This window comes from Ursus americanus, chromosome 2, assembly GCF_024610735.1.
Source record: "Ursus americanus isolate L20-20 chromosome 2, mUrsAme1.1.p, whole genome shotgun sequence".
NCBI classification, from domain to species: Eukaryota; Metazoa; Chordata; class Mammalia; order Carnivora; family Ursidae; genus Ursus; species Ursus americanus.
The window spans coordinates 98,581,894-98,604,040 of NC_142128.1; the positions used below are offsets into that span (position 1 = coordinate 98,581,894).

The window sequence follows — 22,147 nt, forward strand, 5'->3', positions numbered from 1 at the left end:
CCTTATCGTTCCTTTGATAGAGTAGGAAACTGAGGCCCAGAGGGGCTCACTGACTGGCCCCAACTTGTGCAGCCAGAAATGGGCTGGTTTCAGGGTTGAAGGCAGGTTGTACCTGCTGGTGCCTGGCTTCTCTCGGCCGCGTGTGCACTGCCCCCAAGATGCAGGAGGCAGTCTCGGGCCAGGGTCCGGGTGGGCACCAGTGGTCAGTGTGCAGCTGGAGGGTCCTTGCTCTTCAGCAGGGAGGGCAGCCGCCAACTCGGGTCTGGAGAGGTGAGGCACAGGGAGAGTGGGCTCCCGTGTCCAAAGGTCATGCTTGTCCCACCTCCCGCCCTTGACGAAGGAACCGCAGGGACCGCTCTCCTCTGTGCCATGGGACCCCACGAGGTGGGGGCGGAGAGAGGAGTTGGACTTGACGCCTGTGGAATTCCACCTACAGGTTTTAAGGACAAAATCGAACTCCTAGAGGAAGCGTTATAGAGAAAACACTCTTGACCACATGAAGGGCAGAAGGAAGTACGTCAGGGGCTGGTGGTGCCTGGGCGCGCGCACGACGGTCCCTGGGTCCTGCCCCCGACCAGAGCGCTGTGCATACACAGCCCCCGTGGGTCTCAGCGGCAGTCACGGACGGTCAGGCAGTCTCCAAGCTGAGAAGCAGCATGTGAAGAAACAGGACACAGCACAGAAGAAAAACACGACCGTTCGTAGCCCCAAAGATAGGAGATAACGCATCCATGCGGCAAGAGAACGTAACCATGCAACGAGAGCAGAACGCCACTCTAACAAAAACAATTCAATAAAAATGAAGGGCTCCTAGTAATTAAAATATGGTAGCTAAAAAAACTTGACCAAAAAACATGGAAAAAAAGTTATGGAAATCCCTCAGAAAAGGAAACAAAAAGTCCAAGAGATGGGAAGTTGGGGAGGAAAGATAAGAACATTACAGGGTCAGTCTGGGAGTTCCAGCGTCCTGCTGACATGAAATCCTGGAAGAAGAGGGGAACAAAGAGGGGAGTCATCACAGTCGCAACAGCAGAGAGCAAGGGGCACAAGCGAGGGGCACGAGTCCCCCGCTGGACAAGAGACAGGCAACCGAACAGACCCCCAGACCATGCACAGTACTGGGAAATCTCAGGAGACCAGACATAAAGGAAGACCCAAAGCTTCTGGGGGCAGGAGGGTAAGTCACACAGGAAGACCGAGAACCACAATGACCCAGACTCCTCGGCGGCAGTTCCAGAAGCCGGAATCTCTGGGGTGATTCCTCCAAAACTCTATCAGTCACGTGCGAGGCGAGGAGAGAAGACACTTCAACAGTCAAATCCCAAAACAGTTACCTCTTGAACCCCCTGATTCAGGGAGCTCCTAAAGCATCTGCCCCACCAAACTCAGGGCTCATCCAAGAAATGGGAAGACAGACTCAAAAAACAGGGAACCCAGCACAGGGGCAGAGAGATCGCAGCAAACCTGGAGAACAGTCCTTCCAGGCCTGGGCAGGGGCCGGCTGTCTCCAGGAGGAAGGTGCTCGGGGAAAGCGGGAGCAATCGTTCACCCAACCGACCGCGTTCAACCACACAGAGCAGAGCATCAAGACAGACTGAGGGTCCTTCTAGAGACTCGGGGAAGAATCAGGTATAGAAACACAAAATACTGACATAAAGAAAACAAAAACCAACGAGGTGATGGTTAGCTCCGGGAAGAAAACAAATAGTTAAAAAAAAAAAAAAAGGGAAATGTTATCCACATACACGTGGCTCAGCAGTGAGCGGCACTGACCATGAATGGTCTGAACGAAACTCAGGAGGCAGTGGCCCGAGAGAAAGAACAGGAACCGGGCAGGGAACGGTCATGTCGTCTGTCTTACCAAGAGGAACACCCCAAAACCCCACAGGTAGGGTTTACGCATCAGGAAACGTGGGAGCCAACAGATGAGTCAGAAACACGGTGGCAGCTCAAGGACAGCTCGGGTCTCTCCGCCCGCTAAGTCTACGCCCGGGTCACAGGTCCATGCCTTCCGAAAATCCCCGCCTGTCTGCGGTCTCCCCAACAGAGTCCCGGTCACAGGACAGGCGTGAACCTGCCTCGTTCCTGCAGCATCGACGGAGCGCTTTCAGCGGACTTAGCAAAATGTTCTGTGAGAAACTGTTTTACGAGACAGATGCTCCCGACCGCAGACGGTAAAGCCCAAGCAGCCGCTGAGCACCTCAGGGAACACAGGGTCTCCAAGCAGAAGCGAGATTGCAGAAGTGTCCCACCGAGGACGAGTGGGCCGACTCTCGCGGTCCTGGGCGCGCTCCACCCACACGGGACGGTGGCGCGCACCGTGCTGTCACACCACTGCCTCGTCACCCGCTCCCAACAGACCACATGGCTCGTGTCCCGGGGGGCTCGGACCTCAGCCCTCCTGACCCCAAACCAAATGCCAATTCTATCCTGCCGACCCCAGCACAGCATCGGCACGTAGGAGGCGTTCAGAGCCCCGGGCCTGTGTCCCCAGGGCCTGTGTCCCCTCCGTGCACAGCCCCGAAGCTCCCCCTGGTGAGTGCGATGGCAAGACGGCAGGAAAGGCTACTGCCAGCAGCACCCCCTCCCAGCCCCACGCCAATGGAGGCACGCTCCAGACTGCAGCCGCCGTGCTTTCCTTAACCCCCACCCCCACCCACACTTCACGCACAAGGGGCTCTAGCACCCGGCTCCCGCCTGGCCTGGAACGCTCCAGGAGCCAGGCTGCACCTGTCCCTCGAGTGAACACCAGCGGAGCGTGCAAATGCTCGGCCATCCCGCCGACAGCTGGGGTCAAACCTGCAATGCCTGCGTACAGGTGAGGTGTGGGGGCAGACGGAAGGATCCAGGTAGTGAAGGATGGAGCACGGGGCAGGGGAAATGCACCCTCTTGCCACAAACGGGTGCTGCTCAGAAGACGGGAGTTGAGGGTACGGTCGCCGCGGCCCCCACCTCACCTGTGTCCACTGCACCATGCAGGGCCGCGGGGCACTCACGAGAAAGTGTGCCCAGACAGAGGCAAAAACAAAGGCGGTTTAGCGTGAGAATGGCGCCAAGGGCACCAAGCCCCTTGAGAGAGATCCAGGGGCCCCTGAGAGAAGAGCCCGCCCCACGGAGGCCGCCAGCCCCGAGCAGGACAAGATCCGTCCCACCAGGATCGCTGCGCTCCGAGGGAACGCTCCAGCAGTTCTTTCTTTCATGAGGCAAATGGAATGAGTTCACTCATCCAGGGCAAATCCACACAGGCCAGTGTAAAAATTCAGGTTTCTCTGTTTGATTGGACATGGGTGGTGCAAAGGCTGGTATTTCCACCTACAGACGTCTTTTCCTAAAAGCCTGAGACTGAATTAACTTGCTGACCAGGGTCAGGCAGTGGGGCTCATCCTCGGTGGGACACTTCTGCAATCTCGCTTCTGCTCAGAGACCCTGTGTTTCCGGAGGTGCTCAGCGGCTGCTCGGGCTTTCCCGTCCGCGGTCGGGAGCATCTGTTTCGTAAAACCGTTTCTCATAGAACGTTTTGCTAAGTCCGCCGAAAGCGCTCCATCAATGCTGCAGGAACGAGGCAGGTTCACAGCTGTCACCTGTCACCACGGACAGTGGTGCCGAGGGGGTGGCTGGGATCCCCTGTTCTCAGACTATCTGGGCCCCTGGCTCTGTAACCAGACCCACCGGGGCAGCACGGAGTATCCGGGGGCCTTCACTGCAGATGACCGGGGAGGGCTGTGGGTGGCAGCTGAGGCCACTGTCCCACCTGCAGCAGGAGGACCAGGGAGCGACCGGAGCCAGAAGGCATCACAAGCAAATGTTTGGAGCGACCGGCCCATATACAGCGGGGAGGGGGGGCGGGAAGGGCATGCTGGATGCAGGGGACCCAGGCCCCGGACCTGGAGAGCTGGGCAGAGGACAATGCCACTCACGGAGGCGGGGAGCTTGGAGAGAGAAGGTGGGGGAGTGGGGGGGGGGGCGCCCAGTGGAAATGCCCAGCAGGGGTCACATATGGTGAGCAGGTGCAGGGAGAACTCCAAGTGGAAGGAGGACCCCAGATCTGGGTGCAAGTCGAGTCCAGGCTGCGTCGGCCAGCACGGTGGGTGACCGCGGGAGGCAAGTCTCTAGGAAGAGTCGTCAAGGGCTACAAAGAGCTCAAGGGCTTTGAGAACAGATGACTCCACGGTGTCTGTGGATTGGTGCTCACATATCCTCACAGCAACACCTCCCAGGAGGATTTCGGAGGCGTGGGGGCCGGAACCACACTGTGGTGTGCCGAAGAGGGAGCTGGAAGTGAGGAAAGAGACTGTTCTCTCCGGGTGTGGCTACTGAGAATAGGGGAAGGCAGGCCAGCAGCGAGCAGGGGCTACATCTGAGAGACACCTGCGGCCGTGCCCTGGAGGAACGTGTCCTCCCATCCTGTGACTGCTGCTGCCCTGGGACACCAGGAGCTTTGTGAGCCTGTGAGCGGCACGTCCACGGGCCAAGGAAAGCAGGGGCCAAACCCCGCAGGCCCTGAGGCCCGCCAACGTGTCCCTGACCCAAGGCACGCATGGCCCCCTTGCACTGGCGACAGCCCACAGTCCTGCTGCACGAAGCACGTTCCCTGGGGATGACTCCATGGCCCGATCCTGGGATGGCTCTGGATGTGACGTGGGTGTCTGCACCACGGCATTGTGTGTCCCATGAGGAAGAAGGGACAAGAAGCCAGCACCCACTGTGTGAGACCCAGGAGGCACACGCTGTCCATCGCTCCCCTTCCCACGACAGCCCGGCTCTGGGAAATCCGTCCTGCCTCTGCAAAGGATGGAGTTGGCCCTGGAAGCTTCTGGGTCCTTCCGAGGGGCCGCCTCAGCAGACAGGGGGAGAGGAGGCCCCCCTCCACGTGGTGTGGAGCCAGCTGGCTCCATGATTGAAAACCACATCACCCTTGTGTTGGGGAAGAGGCAGGAATGCAGGCGAGTGCAGAGAAGGCCTCCCAGAGGTGAGCGAGGGGCTGGGAAGCTTAGTCCTTCAAACCCTCGCTCGTCTGAAGGCGTAACATCCGCCCTGCTTGGACCTCCGAGGGGCTCCCCCAGGACGTGAGCCCACCAGGGGTCCAGCGGGAAGACCTCCCTGCAGGAGGTGGAACGCGGCCAGCTGCGAGCTGCGGGTGCTTGGAGGCGGAGCGCACGGGCAGGCCTGCCACGGGAGAGACTCCCCCGCCGGAGCACTGCGTAAATCCTCCCTGTCTCAGAAACGCGGAGGGACCCCAAGACAAGGGCGGGCGCGACCTCCTCCATCTGACTCCCGAGCGCTGCGCGGCCTTCTGACCGCTTGTGCTCTGCTCTAAGGGAGGGAACGAAAGCAGCTTTGACGGCTGAAATATACGCGTTTGTATGCACAGTCCTCCTCTTCGCATCCGGCGACGATCTGCTGTCTCGGGAGGTGCTGTTACTGTCAATGTGTAAATCCCAGAGGTACCTACAGGAACCACGGCCGCACCGGGCCTCCCTGGCCCGTCTCGGGGGTCGTCTGCCGCCCTCCCCGTCCCCCACTACCTCCGGAACCGGAGCACAGAGCCAGATGCCTGTCGGGTACTTGGCAGGCCACAGGCACTGCCGCAATTAGCAAGCTGGCTCATGATTCAGCAGGAGGCGCGGGCAGCCTCCGCCGGAGCACAGCGGACAGCTTAAAAATAGCAAAGCCGGGGCCGCACCCGCCACCCTGAGCAGTGAGCAGGGGCTGCCGTCCAGCCCCCCCACCCCTGCCCAGAACGCCAGGCGCACAGGTGCCGGGGGTCCCACGTCCACCGATGAGGGTCTCCCTTCAAACACAACCAGCCTGCTTCCCCACGTCCCCCGCACCCGCCAACCACTGCGTGGGCAGCCACACCCGCAGGGGTGGTCCCAGCTCCCCTCCCCAGCTAACGAGCCAAGAAGGGGCTGCTCTCCCCAGAAGGAGGTCGTGGACTGGTAGAAAGAGGAGGGCTTTGTGTTGAGAGAGGCTTGGGTGCAAATGCATTTCAACTGACACCACCTGTGTCCTGCCCACCCAGCTACCCCTCCCTGTTTGGGCCACATTCTGTCACTCCTCAGGGTCTCAGACGCAGGCGTCAAACAGCGCTCTCAATCGCTAATTTGCTGGTCCCGCTAGGAGTAAACAAGGTAACGATGTGAGAAGCGCTGAGAAGGGCGCCGCATATGCGAGAGTGGGAAGCCAGCACCTCCTGTGTCTGGCCTGGGAGAGCACAGGCACCGTGGAGCCTCGGCCAGGAGCACACGCAGGGCCTGGGCACACGGATCGGGAAAACCACTGCGGGCCCTCGGTGTCCTGGTCCGCGTCCCATTTCCATCTCAGTCATATTCTCCAGGTCGGGGATATTTTCCACAGGAAAGCAAGACCCTCAGGGCTGATGTTGTCTTTAGAAATGCTCTCCCCAAGGGCACCTGGGTGGCTCAGTCGGTTAAGTGTCTGCCTTCGGCTCAGGTCATGAGCCCAGGGTCCTGGGATCGAGCCCCGCATCGGGCTCCCTGCTCAGTGGGGGAGTCTGCTTCTCCCTCTCCCTCTGCCCCTCTCCCTGCTCAAGCTCTCTCTCTCTCTCTCTCTCTCTCAAATAAATAAACAAGTAAAATCTTTTTAAAAAACAAAAGGAAAGAAAGAAATGCTCTCCCCCAGAACCGAAAAGGAGATTTAAAGTAACAGGAAGAGGCTGGCCGTTTTTCCGACAGTACTAATATTGAATGGACGTCGCTCGTCCCCAAATTAATCTACAAAACTAACAAAATGATTCTGAAACATGCACGGAAGAGTAATGTCATGAGACTAGCTGAGAGCACTCTGAAAACCAAGACTAATGACCGGGAATTTGCTCTCCCAGATTCAAATGGGAGAAGCAGTACAACAGTGGGAGCAGTGTCTGAAGAGACGTCAAATCAATGGCATGTAATCGAAGGAAACGGACCCAAACATCTAGATGGCATTAGTATATCACGAGGGGGGTATTTCGACGCAGCGGGAAAAGGACGGGCCGTTCAGGAAGTCCTGTTGGTACAACTGCCCCAGCGTTTGGACGAAAATAAATACCCCCCCAAACACACAGACGCAAACTTCCAGACTGCCCAAAGTTTAAACGTAACAAATATAATACGGAAATTACAGGTGGATATTTAAGCAACTTTGGGTTGGTGAGGAACGTTCTAAGCGTGACACCAGCTGGCGGGAACGTGGAGAAAAGAAGTAGATAGATTTTTCTTCATTAACAGTAAAATGGAAGCCAGTACTTGTAATATATGTGGAAAGGCAGATATTTGAAGTGTTTTTATAAGTAAACAAGAAAAAGACAAAAACACCAATAGAGAAACAGACGAAGACCATGAACTGACAATCTGCACCATTAATGCCAACGGCTGATAAAGACGGGCTGTCTCCGATTCGTGAACATCCTGCACCACCTCATGGCACAGGAGCTCAGCATGGGCGCCTCCTCCACCAGGAAGCCCGCCGGCACTGTCACACGGGCAAACCCTCGCCCCGGCTCAGCGCTAACCTCCCCGGGAATGCCCTTCCTGACCTCGTCAGCCCCCGGCCCATGAGCACATTCAACACCAGCCGCTCCTCCTCGCAGCCCTGTCTACAGCCAGCGATCACGCGTGTGTTTTCATAACGATCGGACTGTTTGCCCACTGGACACACTGCCCACTTCTCAAGCACTGAACACACAGCACGTCAGTTAACGTGCAAAGTAGAACGCTACAAAGTGAGTTAAAATGATGGTATAAAAGACTAATTTTTAAGAGACCACGAGAGACACCGTAATGTACTGTTAGGGAACAAAAGCAAGTTACAAAATCACATATATAGTGCCTTTTTGGGGAAAAAACATACACATGCAGAAGAGAGACGGGCATCTCATTTTAAGAGAGTTCATGTGACTAAATTTAAGAGTTTCTTAATTTTGCTTGTCTTAACTTTTCTTTACAATTTCAACAATGGGGCGCCTGAGTGGCTCAGGCAGTTAAGCGTTTGTCTTTGGCTCAGGTCATGATCCCAGGGTCTTGGGATCGAGCCCCGTGTCAGGCTCCCTGCTCAGCGGGAAGCCTGCTTCTGCCTCACCCCGCTCATGGTCACGTTCGCTCTCTCCTCTTTCTGTCAAATAAAGAAATAAAATCTAAAAAAAAGAAAATTTTCAACAGTGAATACACACCACACACAGCCTTTTTAATTCGGGGAAAAGACTACAATCTCTAAGCCACGGGGTCCACCCGTGATCCCTGCAGGAGCAGCGGTGTCTCTCCACACAGTCCCGTCAACGCTCCCCTGCCCTCATTCCCCTGACGGATGGAACGAGAACACGGCCCAGCCCCCAGGCCCGTGCAGAGCTCCGCTCAGCCACCTCCAAGCCCCGGATTACCCTCTGCAGAAAAAAACTAAACATAAGGGCACTTGAAGAAAACCTCAGATTTCCACCAGGTAGTCAGAAAACGCAGGGCCACACCACGTTCTCCAGACCCCCGGCCGTCGAGTGACCTGGGTGGATGCCGCTCCCCCGAGCTGCCTGGGCTCCCGGGCTCTAGGAGGAGCCCCATGTGTGCTCGGAGGTGGGGTGGATTGCTTCCCGGTGACTGTGCGGCCAGTTCTCCTGGTTCAGACGTTCAGCACCATTCCTTGTGCTCCAGGCTTGGCATCAGGGGTCAGAAGCAAAGCTGGCCACGCACAAACACCCAGGACACACTCTCTGTGGCCTCCCCTCGTTTGTGCGCTCCTCCTGGACTCACCTTGTCTCTTCCTCTACAGCTCGTCCCTCCTGCTCGAGGGACAAAGAGGACAACCCTGCACCAGTCATTCCCGCGTTCCCGACTCCGTCACTACTGTCCAAGAAAGAGCTGCGTGTTGAGGTCATGCCGGCGAGGCCGACTGAGGCGAGGGCACTCGAGCCACCCGTGACAGCGCCGGCCCCGAGGTCATCAGTGAGCTAACACACGTGCTGTGTACCTCTCGCCCGTGTCCCTCCACCCCCGTGGGGTTCCACACGGCCGGCCAGCCCCCCTGCACCACACTGGCACCCCATCCACCTCTCAGAACGCCCCCTGGGTATTGTGAGGAGACTGAGGCACAGAGAGGCTCAAGGACGCGCCCAAGGTCATGGGCAGTGCCGCTGTGATTCAGAGGCAGGTCCCAACCTCCGTCTGGGGAGCCCCTGGCAGACCCCCAGTCTGCAGGCTTCCCTCTGGACCACGAACGCTGATCACAATTACTGCTGCCCAGGAGAGGACTCTACATCCACCTTCACACACACACACACACACACACACACACACACACACCATGTCCTCCATCCTCAGTCTCACACACCTGCTGGGCGGGTCCACCTGCCAGAATCCGGATGTCTCAGGAGCAAACTCCCCATCTTCCTAAAATGAGCTCTGGTCTCTGACGTCTCCATTCCACGTACGGACTCCACACTTCTCCCCGCAGCCCACATGAGAACTCTGACTGCCGCGCCTCCCTCACCTTCCCTTCACGGCGTCTTCCTGGCTTCCTGTCCCCTCTGCTCCTGCCTGGACACCTGCTCGGCCACCGGCATCCGCCACAGCCGACTGGTCCCCATAGCCGCGCTTCCCAGCCTTGGGCCCAGGGCTGAGCTGGGCTGCGCGCCTCTGTTGTGGGTCCGCCCCGTGCACGGCCCGGTGTCAGCAGCACCCCTGGCTTCTGCGCTCTGGATGCCAGCTGCACACACCCTCCAGTGCCAATCCCAGTCACGATAACCACTGTGTCTCCAGACGTCGCCCAACACCCGAGGGCAAACGTGCTCCGAAGTGCGGCTCAAACACGCTCTCCTTTCAGGGTCCTCCAGGGGCTCGCCGAGGGCCTCCCGATGAGTTCTTGGGAAGGAAACGGTGTTCGAGAGATTAGGAAATGTATGCTTCCCGTTCATCGTTTCCTTTCTCCAGGGTTTTGGGTTTACCCACCCTCGGGCTGGGGTTCAGGGTGCGTGGGAAGAGAAGGCAGGGTGGCTGGCAAATCTCCAACCTGAAGGCTGCGGGGCCAGGGGCCAGGAGGGGACCCCAGCCCCACCACTGCCTGCTCGCCCGTCTCCCCATGCTGTGGTTTGCGGGTCTGAAATGGGGATGAACACAGTACTTAGGTCACAAGGTTAAATGAACTAACGTGTGGAAAGCACGTGAAACGTGTGAGAAGCAGCCAACTGATAAACACTGGCTCCTGGCCACGGCATTACCGTCATTGTTGTCATCATCATGGCGACGTCTCCAGCCTCTTGCCTGCATGTCTCCAAAACACGCTTGCAGCTGAGGCCAGAGTAAGGCCCCCCGAGGCAGCGCCGAGCCTCACACTTGCCCAGGGATGGCGCTGTCCGTGTCCCCTGCTCGTCACCTGTGTTTCTGCTCCTGGACCCCACGGTGCCGCCTGCACTCAACACAGACCTTCTCCTGCCACCGCGGCAGGAGACAGAATTACCTCCCGACCAGGTGTGTCCCAGTCCCCAGGGGCCGAAGCCTCAGCTCGGGGTCCCTGGCAGAACCCACAGCATTGCCTGGCGCACAGTAAGTCCTTAGTGATTCCGACGTGAACACACTCTTTCCAACACTGTGATTTCTCATCCGAGACGTGCATTTCAAGGCAGAGCTGGACACTCGCGCTCACGTATTCTCGTAAGAGGACAGGTTTCAAACTCCCAGTTCTTACACGCGAGGTTTCGGGAAGCATGGCCGTGACCACGTCTCTGCCAGTGCGCTGCATGAAGCCTTCATTCATAGTCTCCTGGAAATCAGGAATCGCTTCGTCACAGCTCAGCCTCGGCTTTGGAGACCCCACAGTAAGGCCAGTGAAACCCCACGGCTTGTGCTCGTGAGCGTGACGTTCCAGGGTGACGGGCTCCCCACGACGCCTGCTCCCCGCTCTCGGCATAAGCAGGTCTGGCTCGGGAACCGCACACACAGCACGGTGTTCACCAGCAGCCAGGGTTTCCTCACGCAGGCCTGGGGACCCAGCGCCCTGTGAGTTGGGAAACACGGGCAGCGCCGCCAGCCACATCCCTGACACCCTCAGAAAGGGACCCGCCATGCTGGCCATGGGCAGCAGACTGCCGGTGCCCCTCGGCCGGGCCTCCAGGGGCTGGAGCCCCCAGACCCCAGGGGAGGGGACCCGGCGCACGGACAGATGAGGACACAGAGGGGCCGACATCCTCCATGAACAGCCACAGAGTAAAGTCTGCAAAAGAGTACCGGCTTATCTGAGCGTCCCCACAACTGTGAATGCGTTCGAGGGAAATTCAAGGGAGGACGCAGAGGCTCGGGAGCGCATGGAATCTATCACGCGAGGGGAAGGACCTGCTCAAGGCGGGCTGAAGAGGATTTGTGGAGGACGAGACGCACAGGAGGCACGGACAGCTCGCATCCACGGAGCTCGCATTCTGGCCCAGGCGCTGCTGGACGTGCTTTTCCACGTTTGATCTCATCTAAGCCACAGAACCCGTGGGTGGGTGCCACTGTGACGACCCCCAGCTGTCTGCGGGAGGACCCCCTGGGGAGAGGAAGTTGGGGTCCCCACCCAGCTCCACCGCCAACCCACTGGGAGACCCCCGGACCGCCCGCACACCGGTAATTAACACCCCCTCCAAGGTCCCCGCAGCGCAGATGTGCGTCCAAGGCCCACACTGGGTAGACCACGGAACAACAGGGACATTTATTATGTTTCTAATTTTCATCATGGAAAACACAAAAACAAAAAACACGGTTTCCCCTAAGCAACGAAGCCATCCGTCTATAACAGGAGCATATAATCACACTTACAAAGCCCATAATGCTTCAATATGTCATAACGACGTGCTGAATTACAGAGATAACTAAGACAGAAGCATCACTTTTGCCCACTTATTGGAATATTTCTCATTCTGCCCACATTTTCAGGGGGAAAAAATAAAGATGAATATTTCCCACATGTGATTTTCTAGAACAGCACAGGCTTGGGGTCCTGTCTGTCGTTCCTCTCTGACTCCCACCCTGCCTGGCCCGGTGTCTCGCACATCATAACGGCTCAAAAAACGCTTGCTCGGTAAATGACCCCCCCTCTTCTGGGCCTACTTATTGTTTTGGTATTTATAGCGAACCCGCTTGATAGCCGTCCTTCTAAATCACAGGGTATGCAACCACCTGGCAAGGGGTTAAACCGCAGCGGCTCCGACGCCCCGGTCCAGGTGAGCCCGGCCTCTCCACTTGCCGTCCCCAGCACACTTTGGTCCCTGGCGCAGGCGTTTAAGTCCAAAACTTCAAAAGCAAGGAAACGGTAAGTAGGAGAAACAATTTCCCAACCCCCCGGACACCGTGTCCTCCTCTGCTTAGCCGCACGAGTGATCTGAGCAGTTTGCTCTGAGTCTGGGATTTTCTTGACCCTTTTGGGATAATGATTGTATCTGAGGATCCAAGGAAAGCCGCAGACCCTCCTCAGAGCAACGCACACCCGCGAGCCTACACGCCCGCGCAGAGCGGGGTGGGGTGTTCACACACGTCTGGAAGATGGACAGCAGACAGGGGCTGAGGGCGCCCAGGAGGTGGTGAGCAGACAGGGTGAGCGCCGGGAGCTGGCCTCAGCTGGCCCCGCCACGGTCCACCCCGTCCGCCTGAACGAGGCCCCTGAGGCTCTCGATACCCCAAACCACACCCAGACACACAGATCAGTCAGACGCTCTGCGTGTTTCAACTCCGAACATCAGAAGAAGGAGGAGGAGGAACAAAGGAAACGTTTGGGAGAGAAGAAACTGCCCCATAAAAGATAAATTCGAAGCGACTTAAAATGCAATCAGAGCTAACCTCCTATTACTGTAGATGTTAACCCATCACTTCTCCGCAGGCCAGCTCAAGTAGTAATTCAATATTTACCTGACCTAAACCAGACGTGGCCCACTGGGTGGCCTGGGGACCCACTTGCAATTGATTTCTTAGTGGCCAGCAGCTGTAATCGAATCCTGGGAGTGTCTAGCAGTTGGCTGATTAGGTTAGAGCAAACATTATGGCCTGTAATTTGGGAAACTCTGCACATTTGAGCTCCCAGACATCCCTGGCCCCACATCAGTGTCTGCGTGGTCTGCACAGAGCAAACCTCAGGAAATGTTTGGTGAATGACTAAATAGAATGCACGAACAGGAAAACAACAGGTTGTTCACCACCCCCATCTCTCTCTCACACACACAAACACACACATACGCACACACGCACACGCATGCCATTCTTCCTCAGAACTCAGCTTTGGCATCACCTCCTCCTAGAAGCCTTCCCTGCTGTCCCCTGGCTGGAGTAAGAGCTCTGGGTCCTCACGGTATCTTTTCATCAGAATTCACATTGGTCTGCCTCGGGTATCTGCTAAGGGCTGAATTCTGTCCCCTGCAGATTCATATGTTGAACCCGAAGCCCCTGAATGAGTAGAGATGACTGAGGTTAACGGAGGTCATGAGGGTTAACGGAGGTCACCTGAGCCACGACGACTGGTGTCCTCATGAGAAGCGACTTGGGAGCTTCCTCATTCCCCCCCTCCCTCCACGTACCACACACAGCAGGAAAGGCCTCGGGCGGCCCAGCAAGAAGGCGGCCATCCGCACGCCAGGAAGACAGCCTCACTCGAAACCGGCCTCGGGGGTCCGACCTCCAACGTCTAGCCTGAAGACAGAGGGGAAGCCAGGGGCCATCCGAGAGGTCACGGAAGGGGTGGGAGCTGTCTCTGAAGGGACGGGGAGACCAGGCAGCTGGACAAGGGACGGAGGGTAGTCCAGGCCAGCCCAAGGAAGGAGCCGGCAGCTTAGGCCAGTGCGAACTACGGATTCAGGCCTAATTTGGGTTTTGCTCCAACCTTGTCTTTCCTGGTCAATGGGCTGTGCCTAGTGCATCATCCCTCCCTGGGAAATCTGAACCTGAATGAAGGTGTGGCCACCCTGCTCTTGACGTGTGGATCTCAACCCAGGAACGGTACTGACAACACAGAGTAGATATAAGTCGCAGGCCCGAGGAGAAACGGGCCTAGCACGGTATCTTGCGTTTCTGCAGAACGTAACGTGCACGACGTCACTGAGAACACAACCCCGTTCAGCAACAACACCGACACGGCAGGAACGAGAGAAGGCCAAGGCGCACAGTAGGTGAGATGCGGCCAGGTAGAGGGGAGGCCAGGCACAGCTGTCCGTCTCATGACAGCCCCCGGTGACCAGGCTGCCCGGGAGGGAAGGAAGGGAAGGTGGGAGGAGGAATTACCACCGCCGCTGACAAATGGACAAACCGACAAACAGGGACCTGCCCTGGAGATGGCCGCAGAGGCAGGCCAGGGTTGCCCCCACTTTCAGACACTATGTGTCAGGGAGCCCCCAAAGGGCAGGGTCCTTCGACATCTGCAGATGACAAAGGGCAGATGGAAGGTCTGTGCGCTCATTACCATGTAAATGAGAGCCGCTCTGAGAGCATAAAGGCCCCGCAGGAATCGCCTCCACTGAGTGTGCAAAGCCGCTGATCCCCCTGCACCTAAGGAGCCCTGCCCCAGACCAGACCCTGGCCTTGCACGTCCCTGAGGACAGGCCAGGCCACAGGCGGCTGCTTTCCCGAGGGGCCGAAGGCTGGAAGGCAGACACAGGATCTCTGGGCATTCCCGCTAAGGGCTGGGACCCCGAGTCTCCAGCCCACAGATGCCCAAAAGCGGCAGCCCGTGTGCAAAGCTACAGAGGGGTTCTCGGGAAAGAGACCACACGCAGCGGGTACCGGACATGGACAAAGTACTTGGTGACTCCCAGACCAAACGCAGCTCCCGCCGCCCCCCAGTGTCCCCTGGCCCAGCGCCTCCAGCAGCCAACGTGGCGCGCAGGATGGGGGACGGCAGAGAGGGACACGTGGAGGAACCCCTCCCCTGCTGCAGACCCTGAGCACTAGCGTGAATCACTGCCTGCACACGTGTGCAAGTTCTCCTCCCGGAGGCTTCTGTGAGCACGAAAATGGCCCGGGCTCAGGAATGGCTGTGGGTGTGTGTGTGTCCCCCCCCCCCCCCGGCACCAGAACCTTCTCCAACTCTAGAGGAGACTACTCACTGCTGGGTCGGAGCAGGAGCACCCCCGCTGCTTCCTGAGCTCTCACGGGGTCAGGCCCCACACGCGAGAACACTTCCACACCGTGCCCTGACGTGCCCCAGGCAAAGCAGAGAGAGGTCTCCTTACAGGCTGACAATTGTCACCGCTGTGTCTGGTGTTTATAAAACGTCTGTCCCCTGACCCGCCTCCTTCACGGGCACAGCCCACCCCCGAGAAGTGCAGAGGAACAGCCCACCGCCCCGATTACACATGAAGAAACCAAAGCCTGGCAAAGTCAAGTGACTTGCTTCACAGGTGACAGCGCTGGTCTCAGGGGGTGAGGGTGACAGAGGGGTCGCTCCTTCGAAGATTAACTGACAGCCCAAGAAGACTGTCTTTGAAGGACTGAAGGCGAGGGCTGCCCAAGGACTGAGCACGCAGTGCCCCAGCACCCAGGAGCTATGAGGAGCCCTGCCCCCACCACCGAGCTCAGGCACACGCACCCCTGCAGCAGGGAGAACACAGAGCCCCGCCCCCACTGTGCTGCACCACGTCTCCAGGAGGGAGGACCTGCCAACCTCTCGCTCCGCTCTCCCGGCCACGGCTCTGCGGCAGGGGAGCCCCCACACCTGTGCACAGGTGCGCCGCCCACCCCGCGCGCCCTGCCCTCCTTTCCCAGCCGTGGGTGCACGCATCTGGAATACAAGGTGCTTGAACATCATCCAGACGACGACGTAAGAATTAACCTCCTGCCCCCAGGTCAGAAGGAGCCACCAAGAGCCGGGCCGCATTCGCTGTGGCTGTTGTATTATTATTGCCAACACTGACGGGGAGCAAACGGCTCCGCCTCCGCCTCCTGACACGTGAGTGTGGGTGCTGCCCGGCTCCACCCTCCAACCCCCTTCTCTGCTCACCCGCCCGCCCCGGCAGCCCCTCCATGCAGCTGACACACAAACCCGCCACTCCCGTTCCGTCTCTCTCCCCTGCACCTGGTGGGCAGACGGCGCCCAAAGGGATGTCCTGCAGGCAGCGCCAGCCTCCTGGTCAACAGAGGCTCACCCGCGTCACTGCATGTGACCCAGCGGGGACTGCCAGCAGCTCCTCTCCCTCCATCCCCACCTGCTGCCAGCCGTCTTTGACATGCACCTGTTCCCCTCCACTCAGAGCCCTCCCGGAATCGTTCCCGGTTGGTGGAGAGCTTCCTGCGTCTGGAGGGCAGGGCTCTGTTCTGTTCCCCGCTTGTCCTCCCCCGAGTCAGCACCAAATCACCCGCAGGAACACAATAACACAATGAGCAGAGATCTCTCCACCTCTCCTCCATCCCTCATGTTGCTAAAAAAATCCCTTCCTGAAGCAAAGATCCCATCAGGTCCGGCCCCGACGACACGTGTTGTAGGCTCGTGGTGCCTCCAGGGGACGTGGTAGCGCCCCACCAGGGTGGTAAGGGCCTCGAGCAGGCCCCACCTGCCCGTCCAGCTTCCTTCCCTGTCTGTTCTCGATCTACCTGCTCAATCTGCCTGCCCTTCTCGAAGGCCGCCCCAGACGCTCCCCCTCGCTCTGCGGCTCAGCTTCTCAACACCTTCCCTGCCTGCAAACCTGTCTTACTGCTGGAGGCTTAGCTGGACCAGCCCGACCGTGGAGCCTTCCCCGCTCCTCCCCCACCCCAGGGTCTCTGCGACAAGGCTTCACTGTGGACACACCCTACGATGTCACCAGGGTGCTTCCGTGGGACTGCGGGTGCCACCGGCCAGCGCCACCGAGTGTTCTGTGTATCTGCTCGGCTACACCGTCCCAGGCACAGGCGGCCTTATAAGCCCAGCACCGCGAACAGACCGAGCTTCCATTACTGGTCTGTTGGCGATGGTTTTGATTCCTCGAACACAGAGACGTCTGTTAACGCTCTCGATCCTCACAGCAACCGGGGAGACAGAAGCGCCATTATTCCCATTTCACAGGTCATAATAACGACACTGAGGCAGCGATCAGGGGGCCATCCCATAGCCAGCTGGTGGCCGTGGCAGGAACACTGGCCTTGTGTATTTTCTCCAGCTCTTGGCCTCAAGACCCACCAGTCATCATGACAAGCAAACGAGCACCTCTCATCCACGGAACAGAGGTGTAAACGCAAGGGCGACAGGAACAGGAACAAACCAAGTCCCCCATCACCATCCAAAGCGGAAAGCCTGGGCAAGGCTTTGAAGTCCACACAGCAGTTCAGAAGTGGGTTGTCCCACAGAAGAACCGCGAGCACGACCTAAACGCAGAGGTGGCCCCAGGCAGCCATCCGCCCCACGCTGTCATGCCAACACTTATTGTGCACACGTGTCTCCCGAGTGAAACTGTTCAAATGCATCGTGGCCTTGGGTCTGACTCTGAGACTCTGCATTAGGTCACAGCAGGGGTCTCATCGAAGGACTGAGGGCCCCTCTGGGGATCAACCCCCCGAAATCTATCACATTCCTACAAAATAAGGCTGTTTCTCACCAGGGCAGAATCGGCATCTTCTGAATTTGAGGGATTAGGGAACTCCGAGGTCCCTCCACATACACGGATCTGAATTTGGAAACCAGCCAGATCCATCCCAATGCTGGGCACGCACAGACGTGAAAGGATCCCCTGTAAGAATGGATTTTCTTGCTTTCTGAAGAGAACTTCCCTGTTCCTGGCTCCCCAGCACAGTCACATACGTCTTTCCCAAATGCAGTCAGACCAAAGAAAATAAGATCTGTCTGTGTTTTGTTACTCTCGGGAAAAGGAATATAGCTCCTGAGTGACCCTCCCCATTCAGCTCTACTCCCACGCCGGTAATTCCAGGAGATAAAAGTCACCAATTTCAAACAGAAACATCAGATAACCAGGTCAAACCTTCATTTCCAAAAAACCTTACTCATCCTCCCTCTTGAAAAGCTCAATTTATTGGGATAATGATGAATGATCATTGATCAAGTTTACGGGCTCTGCAGCTCCCCTCCCTTCTAAGAATAAAAATCCATTCCTGGAGCCTGGGCCTGTGCGTGGCAGGTGCACGCGTGGTCTGCCCACAGCCCCCCTCCTGGGGCCCACGGGGCCTCCCCTCCAGAGCGCAGCCACCGAGGCCCATCCGCTAGGGTGCTCCCAAGTGCGCTGTCATTTCCAAATAACATCAGGAATTATTTTGTTTTACTTCTCTGATGTTCCCAGTTTACCTCGTTGAAGATTAATAAAGCAATTACAATACTCTCAATTAAGAAGCCATTTTAAAACACACTCTTAATTCCACTTTGTGAGCAACTCAATTATTTGTTTGTTTTTCTTCTTGAGTGGATAATTCCTCCTGTCCTACAGTACTACAGCAATCTTTTCCTCAAGGAAGAAAAAATGTGCGACCCAATCCTTCCCTAAAACTTAGCGCCTTCAGCTCGGACCATCAAGCGTGTCTTCCTGGACAGCAAACGGAGCCATCTCAGATGTCATCAGCTGCCACCAAACCCTATTCTTAACTCAAAGTGAACTTTCCGGAGGGAGCGTCTACTCACCCATATGACCCTCGGGCACAGTTACCCTTTTAATGCTTTGATATATACTAACAACGTTATCGCCGGCATCACACAATCGGGAAGACACGTGTCCCGGACGGGCCTGCAGGACACAGCAGGAAGCCTTGACCCACAGGCCTGGCTCCTAACCTGCTTTGTCTGACTATTCTGACACCTTAGGAGATCCACCTTGCTGAAGTTGTTTCTTCAAATTTAAAAAAGAAGAGGGGAAAAAATAAAAATCTCATCGTACCGGGTTGTCAAAATCAAAAGCGGGGATAAGGTTAGTGTGAAAACACCTGCAAACAACACAGTGATCACTATTAAGAGAAGCTATTGTTGGCGCTCGGCCAGCACAGGGAGAAGGGCCTCACGGAGGAGGGCCAGGAGCTGGAGGCAACAGGCAGAAGGTGGGGCAGGCGGACAGCCGCCTGCAGAGTCCCAAACTCTGTGTGCCCACCCTGTGCCCCTCAGCACGGCTGAGCCGGACGGAACACGTGCCCCTCTGCCCACCTCCTCACTCCTCGGCTGCAGAGCATCCCAGGGGCCTCACGGGTTTCTGGCTGCTTCTCCTCCTGCCTTCAGAGCTCAAGGCTCGGGCACTCGGGCCTTCACTTTGTCTTGGGTTGTGGGTTTCCGTGCGGTTGGTTTGCTTGTATGTTTTCCCCTTTTCGGTTACAAGATAAGGATTCTCTTAATATCAGGGCGGGGAGGGCCAAAGTCCCTAAATGCTTGGTGACTGTGGCTTAAAAACTGTGGCTCGCCTTGAAATACAATAAAAAAAAAGAAAAAAATGCACCTAGCAATAGGGATTTCCACACCTACAGGAAAAGCTCGTAGTGAAACAGATAATCTGGGTCGTGGGGCCTCACTCACCAGCTGGGCGACCCTGAGCGAGCTGCTGGATCTTCTGTGCCTTTGTGTCCTTCTCTGGAAGATAAGGGTCAGCCAGGGGCCGTGGGGACCCAGTGAGTTACTACGTGTAACGCTGAGCACAGCCCTGACTCGGAGCAAACGCTCTTCGCGTTCGCAGCCGGTAGCACGGCCACTGCCCATCACTCAGGTGGTGGCCGGTCCAAAACCCTGCCCCACCTGTTTCCAGGCGTCCATGGTTGGCAACAGGTGAACAGCTTGCAATTATGAGAATGGAACAGTAAATCGATAAAATGGCGTATCGGATATATGAGATTATGTATCTGGTGTATCTGTCCCTAAATGCTGCGGTCGGTTTGGGTGAAATGTGACCGAAAACAAATTAGAAAAGTTATTTTTCTGCCTCTTTTTTCCCTGAATTCAGAGACGAGGATCGCAGCGATGTATTTAGGTGTACCATTGCTATGCGTGGTTATTCCAATAGTCAAACACCGAACGGACTTGCAAAGTAAGACAAGAATAGAGAAAAATAGTCTGAGAAAATCACCTTTCTCATCCCTGACAATAAATAATGCTAAGTTTTACAATGAATTAAAAACATACGTGAAAAAAATAATTTTATGCAAGCCTTTTGCATCTGGGCTTCTGAGAAGAAAGCAGCCCTTCCTTGTCAGTTTCCCGGGAAGCAGGACTGCATCCCCTGGCTGTGTATCCCCAGGGCATACGACAGGCACTCACAAAAACCAGGGCATAGATGCGAGACAGAGATCAGCTTTACGGAGAGGTCGGAACCCATCAAATTCCTGTAATCACAGAATCAAAGAGTGTCAGCGATGTGGGAAGGACTGAGCCAAGGAGAAGGTGCGCACCTGCCCAAAGCCACGTAGCTGTTTAGCGGCAGGGACTGAACTTGACCGGGCAGCTCCGTGAAGAACACAGCCCCTCGTGCTGCAGAAGAGCTTCCCGGGTAAGGGCAAGTCAGCTGGCCTTTTGGAAGCTTCTGAAATACACTTCCGGTGCCAGGAACAGAGACTGTGGGTGCTTTTCTTCGCATATCCAATCAATATTTACTGGCGAGAGATCTTCACCTACACTCTTCATTACCCGCAGGAATTAGAGAACCACGGCCGCCCCCCACCTCACCGCTCAGGCCTCCGAGAGGAGAGATTTGCTGCCTGCTGTACGAAATCCTTCTCGTGTCTCCGAAAGCTCTCAGATTCCACCTCGTGGATAAATCGAAAGAGTTTCCATGCTGCTCACATGTATTAAGGTGGCTGAATACGCATACTTTGTAGCTTGAGAAGTTGGGACTTTCAACTTACAGGTTAAGCGCAGTTTGAAAACCGTGACTTTAAGACATCGGGTTGCACGAAAAACTCCCACTCTACCAGGTAAGAAAACCTTCTCGATGAAACTCCCAACGAGAGACTGGCATCTCGGAATCAGTGAGCCAGTCAAAGCATGTGTCCCCCGCTGCAGGCACACAGCCCAATGCCATGGCCACAACACCTCACGGAGCCTCACTCCCCCACACTGAGGGCTCTGACACACAGAGAGGGCAGCTGAGTGGGGGGTCCCAGGTCAGAGATTCACAAGCAGAAAAAGGAAACCAAGCACAGCTCGGATGGTATCACACACCTACCATAAACCCCTCAGCAAGTGCTCATGGCCTGCAGTGCGAGGTTCAGAATCCTCACCAGCTTCCAATGATCCTTATGATAGGGTTCCAACCTACTAGTCCTCCTTACTGTCCTGGCTCCCAGCGGGTCTGGTGCTCTAGCTCGGCCCTGCTCTCCTGGTTCCCCACGGGTGTGCTGTTCTAGATCAGCTTGACCCTCCTGGCTCCCAGCGGGTCTGCTGTTCTCGATCATTCCCACCCTCCTGGCTCCCCACAGGTCTGCTGTTCCAGATCAGCCCTGTTCTCCTGGCTCCCAGCGGGTCTGCTGTTCTCGATCATTCCCACCCTCTTGGCTCCCCGTGGGTGTGCTGTTCTAGATCATTCTCACCCTCCTGGCTCCCCACGGGTGTGCTGTTCCCACCCTCCTGGCTCCCCACGGGTGTGCTGTTCCCACCCTCCTGGCTCCCCACGGGTCTGCTGTTCTAGATCAGCCCTGCTCTCCCTGAACAGGCAAGCACATGACCACCCCCACACTTTTGCACAAAGTGTCTCTCCCCTTGCAGCGCTCCAACCATCCCTCCCTCAGACCTCAGCCTAAGGGCCACCTCTGCTCTGGAGCCTTTCCTGATTTCTCCTCCAACCTCCTAGACCACCTCCAAATGGAAGTGGCCTCAGTAGCCACGAAACTGGCATTTTTGTGACCACCCACGGTCATTATTTTCTAAACAGTATGGCAGTAATTTAGGACTCCCTTCTGCTGTCAGTCAACATCGGCCAGGCATCTCCCGTGTGTCACGTATTGTGCTGAGCGCCTGAGACAAGAGATGAATAAATTCCGGGTTCCTGCCTTCAGTGGGCTTACAGTCCAGTGGGTGAGACGGCTCGATGAGGGAGGGTTATACTTAGCGCACTGAGAGCCCAGGTGAGGGGACAGCCCAGTGACCAGGGAAGTACGAAAGAGATTCTGGCACTTGAAGTTGTTTTGAAGTGAAACTTGTTCACTGGGCAAAAAAAGAGAGAGGAAGAAAGGGTTGTTCTAGGTAAAAGAACATTGTACACAACAGCGCTTAACACAGGGTATGGACGGGCACTCAATATTTCCTGAATGAATAAAGC

At 56.7% G+C, this 22,147-nt stretch overlaps 1 protein-coding gene across 3 annotated transcripts in view; it reads right to left on the reverse strand.

Annotated features, from left to right (window-relative positions):
- Positions 1-22,147, reverse strand: part of SUSD4 (sushi domain containing 4) — a 90,399-nt gene that overhangs the window by 64,332 nt on the left and 3,920 nt on the right. Inside the window, exon 1 of one of the 3 annotated variants that reach the window (XM_087859190.1) lies at positions 9,319-10,048. The exons of the other annotated variants lie outside the window; for them this stretch is intronic. Within the exon in view, the coding sequence (XP_087715316.1) occupies positions 9,319-9,448 (130 nt within the window). The 5' untranslated portion in view covers positions 9,449-10,048. Of the gene's footprint in view, positions 1-9,318; positions 10,049-22,147 lie in introns of those variants that run through there. 3 annotated transcript variants of the gene reach the window in all.